Genomic DNA, 11,870 nt, shown 5'->3' with positions numbered 1-11,870 from the left:
CGGCACCACTGCCACACCTATTTCTACCTAATAACAGCAGGTTTAGGAGCTGCTGTGTTCCGGTTTGAAGGGTGTGGTAAGGGAGACAGACTTTTCCGAGGCGTTCCAGCTTAGTCCTTAGAGGTAGCGGCGCATCTGTGGCCGACCTCAGGTAGGAATATCTTATCTTATCTGGGGTTGATTACAGATGTCCATGGGCGGCAGTAGCCACTTACCATCAGGCGGACTGCATGCTCGTCTGCTACTCTTATATTATAAAAAAAGGCTCGAAGGCCTTTAGGCCTTAATCAGGCATCTTCTTAATCAGGTATAAAAAGTATTGTTATCACTGAGGCTAAGTAAGAATGCTTCCTGTCATGTCGTTTCTACATTACTAGACTACACATTTGCAAATTAAAATACGCGTAGCGAAAAAAATCTAAGTCTATGCTAAATACACAGTGTAAAACACTGTTATTATAAATCAGAGGTAATGCGGCGATCATCAAATCGTACTACTCAAATTTTTATTATCTTTAAAATACTTGCCATTTTTAAGCACTCCTAATCCGTAATTTAAATATTTCACAGGTGTTTTGGCATAAAAGTAATAATTCGACTCGCATATTAAGTATTTAAGAACAATTAATTATGTGTTAATGTTTAAACAAATGGCATGCCGATTCAATATATATCTTCCTTGATATAACTTTTATTTTGATGTCATCTACCAATTGTAAAAGATTTTTAGTGGCAAAATGTGTAGTGTTAATCAAACATCGATATATTATCTGCCAAAGTAACAAGGGTAAGTTTATTGCATTATTACCTACTTATATTACTACAATAATTCTATTATCTATTTAACTACATATTTACTCGGAGATGTTTAAGAATAAGTTTCGTTTAATACTATGTGTCTGTTATACATTATCTCGTTATGTATATCTTCAAACTGTTTATATTGAAGATAGGTAAAATAGCAATCAGATAAAGACAAGAAAAATCTCTTCGCGTCAGTATCTCTGCGGTATGTATTTTGCACATTTATTTCAAAATTCCTAAAAGTATTTATGAATAAGGAAGTGCACATTGCTATAATGTGATGTGTAATGTAACATTTGTTGTGATTTATGCATATTTTTTAATCAATTAGAGCCATCCGTGCATGGTTTGCTTTTCCGGCGCGACATTGCGTTATTACATCATATGTGCGAGATTTTCGGTGAAATATAGGTTAGGACAGTCAGTGTAACTTCAGGTAGATTTGTGAAATGTATGAAAGGTTTAAGTAACTGTCTTGAGGGTTCTGAATCTGAATTCGATGTCCGGTGACATCCAATGTTTGTATAGCAAGCAAATCTCTCTACGATATATGTGATTGTTTGCGATCTCGTTCCATAGAGTACCCTGGTTTGGATCGATATAATTTTTTTTTTCCTAATTTTGTGCTAAAAGATTTTAACTTGAATGATCTTGATATTATTAAAAAATACCGAAAGTAGCGTGATACAATATAATAGCTTCCTTTCATAAATATGTTCTTCTTATAACGGAGTCACTAACAAAAATAAATATATGAATTCTTATCTTATTACAAAAAAAAAAAACTATTTAAATAAATATTTGAGACACGTGGATAGTAGGTACCAGTATATCCTTTCAGAACGTAATATTAACTATTAAAATGTACCTAATGTATACAATTAATTTAAATTATAGTGTCATTTTTTTTATAAATATAGATAAGTTTTCATTACAGATAATAAAAAAATTCTTGTGTGTTTGAAAAATGTAAACTTGCAGACATCACAATTTACCCACGTTTTATTAGAATTAAAGTTTAATAAACTGTTAAATAAATATATTTAAAAATTAAGGGCAATTAAACAATAAGGTTTCTTGGCAGGGAGCTGTAAATCATATATGTATATCAATAAATAAATGTAATAGAAGTTTATATACGTATAATGATATATCTATAACATATGAGTACCTACCTAAGGAGCATTCTGTCTATCTGATTAGCTCCATAAATAACACCGGTTCCATCAGAAGCCTCTCACATATCCGTTCAAATTCCAAAAGACTAAATGGACTAAATAATTGCATCCACATCCATCGAACAGAAAATTAGGTAGGTGCATGGATTTAAACTGCTTCGATTTTTCTTGTTGATTTTTTGATGGGTAAATTCTTAAAATTTACCGACTTCATTTCACAATTTCTTCATAAAAAGATTCAATCCTTGATCTATGGTAGACAAAACACTGGATAGATTAATTATAAACTATGATGCCTAGGTGGCTAGAGGGCGAGGAGTGCGAGGACATGTCGCGCATAATTATGCTCGTAATTACACAGATTTACAGGTATAAGAGCAGAAATTCTGTCGCACAATCATTAATGTAAGAATATACTAATATCAGGCGCATACTACAAATCCCTTCCTATATACAAAACCTATTGCCTACGTGTGTGAGATATTAAAGATATCAAAATAAATATTTGTTTCGTTTACTCAGCGGTTTACTTTAATATTAAATTATTAATGTAAGACAAGTGGTAATTATTTTGCTCGCAGGTGTAGTTGTTTTAATTGTAGCAATAAATTGGTGAACGATATGGGAAATGCTTAGTAGTGAGCCGACTTCATTTAATGTACGTATCAATTAGATTATGTTTATATGGACTTTTATATCGTATTTTAAAATTATTTAAATTTAATTTATAGATAAATGTGTAATGATACTTATAATTATCTATACATTGATATTTTTTCATTTGAAACTCGGATATAACCGGATATTTTTTCCAATAAAGGTTAATGAATTAAGGAAATAGGTGTTTCCGATAATAATAAATATTTCTGCTATATCAATTAATTACCATATTTACCAATGTAAAAAATAATAGATAGTGACAATATTCTACAAGACATTCTACTTTTACTCGTATTGTTTTCAAATAAAATATTTCCTTTTATTATTATTTCGTTGTTTCCCATAATTCTTTTTCCAGACTGCCTTTAAAATATATATATTTTTATTTCCTATCGTCTAACACTATTAATTTAATAGATATTTATTTATCAATGATAAATTGATATTCTTTTAGTTTCCGATGTATATTTGTATGTATTAGGGCAATTCAAATTTACAAAAGAATCGTATAAAGTGAGAAGTTAAAATACTTGACGTTGACGATATAATTTCAGTAAACAAAATGAAATATCACATCGGAGTGTGCATGTTTTTGGCGGCTTTGCACGCAACGTCGGCAGTGGACTACTCAACTTACCCCGAGGTGACTCGGTTCCGAGAGTACGTCCAGATTAATACCACCACTGGGGGTGATCTGGGTAAGTACCTATATAAATTTAAAAAGTTAAATATATCTAATCGATTTCTAAATGGTTTTTGTAGGGCACACTTTAATGCTTGTAATTTAATTTGTACGTTTAAATTTTCAAATATAAGCATCAATCTGAGCGCAACTAAGGTTGATTCATTTCATATTTGTATGTACCTATATTTGTTTACGAAACCACAGGCGTTACAGGGTCGTTAACGATTGTAACGATGATTCGTGGTATGATCAACAATTGTAATTTCATGTCTTTAAATTAATAAATTTTATTTGGAAGACGAAACAGTTCTGAATTATAAAAACATAGTTTTAAAGGAAAATATATGAATTGGAAGTATATCAATAATAATGCACTTAATGTATTTAAAACACTGTATCTATCAGTTGTATAAATCTCAAAATTTTTGTACTTCTATTTTATACTTTTATTTTTAATTTTTATTATGACAAAAGAACCTGCTGTGATATTCTGGAAGAAGCTAGCCGCAGCGCAGAATGTGTCCATCAGCGTAGTAGAGCTGGTAGAAGGATGTCCTATTGTGATCCTGTCGTGGCCTGGAAACGATCCCACCTTGAGCAGTGTAATGCTCAACTCTCACATGGATGTAGTGCCTGCTGTTGAATCAGTAAGTATTTTGACGTGAAATACCGTTACCGTTTGTAATCGTTTTTTATGTCGCATTGCTGATTCCGAGTCTGTTCACCCATCTGGAGAGGTATGGATTAATCTTCACCGCGCTTTTCCAATGGGGATATGTAGGAAACTACTGGTTAGTGACCGACACTAGTCAGATGTAGCCATACAATAGAACTTTACACTCGATATCCAAGGATAACATCCGGGGCCGATGGAGTAACATATGCTTTGACGAACGAAGAGTAGGAAATGAAGACATTTGCAGATACTGTCATCCATCCAACTCCCGACCGCGCCCATCTTTGTTATTTATGAGTGTAGAAAGTGTTAAATTGATAACGAAAGTAAATAAAGTACGAGTACGTACTCAATGATTGATTTAAGTGTATTAATATAACGAAAGGTAATGTAGTATATGTACTATGGATTGTACCTGTAAAGATTATCAAATTGTAAGTGACATAAGCTTCTGAACAACACTATTAGCTTATATGGCTTAAGATAATGCCATTGGATCATAATGTTTCCCTAGGTGGATTTAAATACAATTTGTCATTTATCATTTTTATTATAGGTTTACGTCGGCTCCACCATGTTTGTTTTTTTTATTATTCATTATAAAGTTCAGAATATATTTCATTTTTTTTTCGATTATAGAGAGACTAATTAAAACGATCGTGGAATAGGGTTAAGTCGGGATACGTTTACGAATTTCTTAAACTGTTTAAGAAAGGTATTAAAAATCATGATATTTAAAATACAATAAAAAAGGTATTAGATATCGGTTTCTATGAAATAGATATCGGTTTAATTTATTTATCGGCTTATACCTTTTTTAAATCAGGACGGCTGGACGTACCCGCCATTTTCTGGGCAGATAACTTCAGATGGCAACATTTGGGGCCGCGGTACCCAGGACATGAAGTCAGTTGCCATCCAATACTACGAGGCGATGAGCCGCCTCAAGGCCAAAGGCGTAACACTTGAAAGAAACGTATATATGACCCTTATGCCTGGTGAGTGTAATAATTGCCAAGTTAATCTTTTCATTTTCTGACTATTTCTTTATTTCTCTTTTCCTTTTCTTTATAAACACGTGTACATACTTGTATAAGCTCGCGCTCGCATGTGCATTGGGCATATGAGATGCGTGTCAGGTATTCACGATTGGCAAAGAGGGATATTCCACCAGACTAGATGAACAAGTCCGGGAAACAGGCGTGCTCCGATAGTCTCAGTTCGGAGCTTGTATTGTTATATGGAATAACTTGAGAAAACATCGATTGCGTGATTCAGTGATAGCGCTTCAATAGCGACATCTATTGACGAGTTTGTGGGTAGCGACTACACACGCATGCACCTGTGATTTACTAGTAAATGAAATAAGATACATTGTTTACTATTTTTAAAGGATCATGACTTAAATAAATCCTTAAATTTATTTACATTTCTAGATGAGGAAGTTGGAGCCGAATGTGGAATGATACCGTTCTTGCAGAGCAAGGAATTTGCGTCGCTGAACGTTGGGGTAGAGTTTGATGAGGGTACTCCATATCCGGTGCCATTTATACCACTCTTCTACCAAGACAAAGTTGTTTGGCGTAAGTTATAACTTACATTGTTTTTACATGTAATCATTTTATATGTAGCCATGATAGTGACATCTTTACGGAAATGGTTAACGCCATCAAAAACATAACTTGTAAAAAAACACGTTTCGTAACTCAGTCCTTCTACCGTAAAATGTTGTGAGATCCATGTAATACCAAATCGGTTAATTTATTTAATCTCTACATAAGGGGCTCTCTGTCTTAAGTTGTTACGTAATTTACTAAGTTTATCAGTTCTTATGGTGACGGTATTAATATTATAAATCTGTAACGTTTTAAATAAACAGATGGATTTAGCAGCTCTTAACACTGCTGTCTTCTGGTTTGAAGGGTGTGGTAAAAGAGACATACTTTTCCGAAACGTTCCAGTTTAGTTCACAGAGGTATCGGCGCATCTGTGGCCGACCTTAGGTAAGATTCTAATCCTATCTGGGGTTGATTACAGATGTCCGTAGTAATCACTTACCATCCAGTGGCCTCTGCTACTCCTATATTATATAAAAAATATACTGGCACTTAGTTGTTATTTTCGTTTAAATTTAACGTCTTTTGTTCTGTTACTTAAAGAAATTCAAGTGGATTGTTATGGCGTTGCTGCCCACGGGTCTACCTTCCCGCCCACAAACGCAACTGCCACTGGAAAGGTAAGATCTTTAGGATTCGTGTCTGACATTTGATCTGATTATTTTAGGTATGGGATATAATTTTTTAATGTTATTTTACGACGATAAAAACACGCAGCAATAGGTTTGAATCACAAAATCTTCATTAACTGTAATCCCTAGTACGTATAACTATATTAGTAAGTTTAATAAACAATTTCATTCACCCGGATAAGGATTGATAACTTGATATTACATTTATTTGTTGCAGTGCCAGAACGTTATCAATACCTTGTTGAAGTTTAGAGACGAGCAGTACGAGATATACACGACTGCGCCTGAAACTGACGCTGGTGTTTATACTTCTATCAATCTTAATAAAATTAACGTAAGTATTGATAACTGATTTTCACCCGACTGTACATAATAGAAAATGGTAATGTTTTTCAAGTTCGTATATTAAAGATAGAACGACGAATGGTTCGACTCCGGCGGCACCACCGCCATACCTATTTCTGTATATTAACAGTAGTTTTAAGCACTGCTGTGTTCTGGTTTGAAGGGAGTTCCAGCTTAGTCCTCAGGGGTAGCGGCGCATATGTGACCGACCTCAGGTAGGAATATCTTATCTATCTGGGATTGATTATTGATACATGGGTGGCAGTAGCTACTTACCATCAGGTGGACTGCATGCTCGTCTGCTACTCCTATATTATAAAGAAAATATACATATCTTCCTAAACGGCTTGACTGATTTTAAATTACGGTGTATCGTTGAATTGATTTAAATTGTGGAAGTGACATAGTTACCAATATTTCTTCCTATGGGAGACAATTTAAAGCTAGACCATTCAAATGTACCTATATAGACGCACGCATACCCTGAAAAAGCGATTTAATTTAATTATCATAAATATTACTAGCCTTATAGATAGTCCTACCTCGAATAGTTTAAAGCATGCATTTTACATAAGCAGCTAAATTAAATTACATATATGATTAATGTAAGTATTATTACTAATAAGCCGAACTTGCGCTGTTATATTTCGGTTTTCATATGTTCATATCTTTCAGGCTGGAACTGCCAACAACGTTATCCCATCTCACATGAGTGCAGTATTTGATATTAGGTTGGGAACTAAAGTCAACGAGACTTCATTTGCAAAACAGGTAAATTATGTAATTACTATTTGTATTATTAGCGAGTTTTAACTGTTAGGCAATCATTGATATTAATAATCTAGTAATATATAATTATCTAGTAGCACTTAACATAGAAAGTGTAAAAATAAAAAAATATATTAAATACATATGAGCGGATATTGTCAAGGTTTTCATATAAAAACTTGGATCCCGCTCAGACACTATCTCGGCTTGATCTACTTTGGACGTATATTTTAGAAAAACTTATTTTTAATAGGTAATAAGTCGTAGATGGCACTTTTCGTCATGTGCTGTCTATTACTACTGTATTTCAATATGTGTATTAAAATATATTTTTTTGTACTTTATCTAATTAATTGTATGTTTTTTTTAACAGCTATCTGACTGGATCGAAACTAGTGATGGGAATGTTACCATCACGTATCTTCTCAAAAACCAGCAGTCGCCCGCTACGTTGATAGGCGACTCTAATCCATACTGGGTGGCTATAGCTCAAGCAGCCCAAGACTTGTACGTATTATTTAGGTGTCCAAAACTACAAAAACCTTCACCCTTCATTAATCCTTCTATGTCAATACAAAATATATCTTCAATCGTAACATGTAAATGTAAATTATCTTTGGAATTTCATGCATGTAGAGAAGTAATATTTTCCCTTATTGGTGTGTGTTCTATGTCTGCAATAAGTTGTGGTTCTTATACCCATCTCAGGTATGATGACGAATTATATAATCTGACAACGACATTTGCACTGTTGGAGGCTCTGACGGATTTTTTAATAATTTAGAACTAGCAAACGAACATGCCGTCCTTCTGATGGTAATCTGTAATCAAGGTTAGAGTCCTACCTGAGGTTAGGTTAGGTTAGGTTAGGAAATTTTATACACGGGTTGCATTCTGGGTCAAAATATCAAGTAAGATTAAATTGTATGCATTTTAGGGGAATAACAGTGGTTCCGTTAGTGCCCCCTGGTTCAACAGACGCTCGCTTCGTGAGACTCGCAAGGATCCCAGCGTTCGGATTCTCCCCCATGCCGATGACAGAGCTGCTACTCCATGCGGTCAATGAACATTTATCCCTGGAAACATTCTTAAATGGCATCGATATATACGAGGGCATTATTCCAGCAGTTGCCAACTTAAGCCTATCGGATGTTGGGGCCGAACCTAGTGTTTATGTGTATGATACAAACAGCAGTTGATATAACTACAAAAATGCAACTATAAGAATGGTTACAAAAAATAATTGTATACCTATCATTTTATAACTCATCGAAATTTATTAAGAAATAATGAATTTTGCAATAGCAAAATATAGTGTTTATGTTTTTAATGGTATTTAAATATATGATGAATTTTGAATAATATTATTATAACAAAAACACTTTTGGTTTTGTTTTTCGGTATAAGTATGTACTGACAAGTGGAATAAAATGTCGCACATAAAAGATACCTAGTATAAAGAATAGAAAGGTAAGTACTTAATGTTTGTGGTGTCAAATAATACCATATTTGTTGTCTAGCGACTAATTACGAGCTTCTGCCCGCATGTGACAAAAACAATTTTCGCAGTGATAAAATCGCTGAATCAACACGCGCCACTTTCCCGTAATGGATGCCTTTCTTTCCGTACGTGCCGCAACATTTTTAAAAGGACTTTTTCGCGAGCCGCCGCCGTCTGTTTGCCGAGCGTCGCCGGATTCGAGAATAGTCACGCTTTTAGGAACAAATGAATTCCCCGGAATAATCGAGCTTCGCTGAGTAAACCGTTTAGTTAGATGGTAAAAAAACATCGAGCGTAGCGCGCAAAGACAATAGATTAACGCCGCCGTATGCTACTGTTGACGGAATTAGTTCAAGTGGCATACTCGTACGCATAGCATTTAACGTACGTTGTATTTGTATATTGGTCTGAATAGGATATTTTTAGATCTAATTAAAGTTATTTTAATATAGCCCTTTCTCCACATTTAATATTTTAATAATAATATAAAACATCTAGCTTTTAAAACATTAATTTAAATAGTTCTTAGAAAATGAGAACGTATTTATTTCCGAGGACCGAATAATTTCACTATTCGTATAAAATTATAATGTACAGTTTGTGACATTTTAATATAAATCTTATGGTGCACAGTGGACTGCTAGAGGGCGTACCACGTTAATTGAAATAAATTGTCACGACTCAATGTCGCTGGGACATAAATCAGAGTGCCGTAGGCTACCAGCTAAGTGCCTGCTACGAGAGCGCTACGACGTAGCAAGCTTTAGAAAGGACTAATTAATAAATCAGAGAAAAATAATGTACGATACTTTATAATCGACTTCGTTTGTAATTTTATTTTCCGTATTTCAAAATTCTTTTCCGTACCGTCAATATAGTACTTTTTGTAAGAATTCAACTCAGATTTTTTTCAATTGAATTTCATATAAGAATTCATTCGTATATTTATGTATTTTACGAGAGCAAAACGAAATTTAAGATATTAAGCTATAATTCCTGTAACAAAATTTAATAACAAATAAACAATAATTATTATTAATAAATTAAGAGAAAGACATCAACGGTTTTAGAAAACACAGACACATACTTGTTAGGTGAGCACACACTATACTTACATGATATAATTTTTGTTATAGTTTAAAGTTATAGATGTTATTTTTTGCATGATTGTTTTAGCGAACGAGTAATGTACAATAATATAGCATATATTTTATTCACATATTATCACATCCTACAGAATATCGAATACAGTTCCAATCTACACATTTTATAAGTCTTGAACCAGGGATGACGCTTTAAGAGACATCGCGAGACGAATTAATTCAGGCGAGCGCGGTGCGCGGCGCGATTTTTGCCCGTAGTGCTCATTTGTCACTGCAGGTGTTACCATCACACCGCTAAAAGCGGGCCTAAAGCACCTACTCACTGTAATCTACGCTGATATGGATAGGCCATTGTGTACATTGAGTATTCTAATTTGATACAGGGAAATATACATTTGTTTGCATAGAGTAGGGGCACCGTTAACGAATGAACAAATGTAACCTACGTTAGTTCAAGGAGATAGTGAACGCGTTACGCTTTACGTTCCAGATTATATTTGACTTTGAGATGAGGTTATGGTCGAAGTCGAGCATTGGAATTCATATTTTTTTAATTGCATTCAGATTGTTACGATAACAGTATATTTAATTTATTACTTGTGAAAAAATATATAATAATAATAAATCACCCGTTGTACGTGTGATTAATTTGATTAAAAAAATACGCACAGGACTACCGTATTATACCTAATAGCCATAATATTCAATAAATTGATAAAATAAGTTTATGATTGATGCTACATATATTTAAAATTAAATATGTTGAAGAAAGTTCTTTTGAACCTGAGATATGTACCTATAAGAGCAAAATATCACGCTCTAATTTACCATATCACCGAGCAGAGATGGATTTTCCTAATGACCTACTTTGTTACTGTCTCTTTGGCATTCATCTTCGCTGCGAATTGTTAATTGCTAACTTGATTATACACACATAACTAGTATAGAAGTGCTAGACGAGATTTTTTACATTTTCGCGGGTTTATATCAGTTGCCAATACTATTCAACTAACCGATTATGTCAAAATCAACAGTCTATTCAAAACGATACCTCTTTAGTTGAATTATTTCGTTGTTAAGTGTATAAATGTCTTAATTAAAAGGTTAATTATTATAAAAGAAACAAATAATTTAATAAATGAAAGATTTTCTAATTAACTTGTTACTGACATAGATCTATGGCTTATACAAGGATAAAATATACTTTTACTTTTTTAAATAGGATTTAATTACACTTGCTTCCATTTTACAATTCTCTTTTGATATAATTGGCTTGATAACATCTTATTATTTAAAGGTACAATACAATAAATACAATAAATGTATGTACAGCACAATCAGCAAATAAATAAATTCCTCGGCAATCGTTATAGAATGATGGCAATAGCCGATGAACTTATTAAACACACATCACAAGTCCCATTCGTTGCGCAAATAGAGCTTACGGGGGATGTTAACCAACAATGGACCGGTCACGCGCACTTATTTGGAGTATTCAAGTGCTTATAGCGTCACCCACCCCTCACCACTCATAACCTCCCGTGCATATGTTTCGCTTTCAATACGGACAATAATGAGATACAGATTTAAAATTATTTTTAAATTATTTTAAGTTTAAGTTAAAATAATATTTAGTTGCGTGCCGAGCGACGAAGTGTGGGAATCTCACACGACACTTCTTTGTTTGCTGATTAAGCGCATGGCAATCATTGAAATAAAACTGAAGTAATAATTACAATAATAATATATTCGATTTTAAAAGGAGTATTCATTGTTACCACGAAAATTAGCTAAATAATAATAATAAGCAATAATCTGAACCATCTATAAATAGCAAATATGTGATATTGTAAATGGTAGTAACTTGATACTGTGAGATGAGAGATTTCTTTTGTACAATTG

General features: G+C 33.5%; 1 protein-coding gene across 1 annotated transcript; it reads left to right on the top strand.

Moving 5' to 3' along the window:
• Nucleotides 1–689: 689 nt before the first annotated feature.
• LOC140749736 (aminoacylase-1-like) lies at nt 690–8,577 on the top strand. The gene is made up of 10 exons (XM_073082883.1): nt 690–787; nt 3,197–3,340; nt 3,802–3,974; nt 4,830–5,001; nt 5,440–5,586; nt 6,163–6,239; nt 6,469–6,585; nt 7,272–7,367; nt 7,738–7,871; nt 8,302–8,577. Exons 1-10 carry the CDS (start codon nt 700–702, stop codon nt 8,561–8,563), a joined length of 1,410 nt encoding a protein of 469 aa, XP_072938984.1. The 5' UTR covers nt 690–699; the 3' UTR covers nt 8,564–8,577.
• The last annotated feature ends 3,293 nt before the right edge of the window (nt 8,578–11,870 follow it).

This window comes from Epargyreus clarus, unplaced genomic scaffold (genome assembly GCF_041222505.1).
Source record: "Epargyreus clarus isolate Ecla_fem2 unplaced genomic scaffold, WU_Ecla_fem_2.2 ptg000018l, whole genome shotgun sequence".
Classification (NCBI taxonomy): domain Eukaryota; kingdom Metazoa; phylum Arthropoda; class Insecta; order Lepidoptera; family Hesperiidae; genus Epargyreus; species Epargyreus clarus.
Note: the sequence above shows the minus strand (reverse complement) of the source record. Positions and strands in the feature narration are given on the sequence as shown.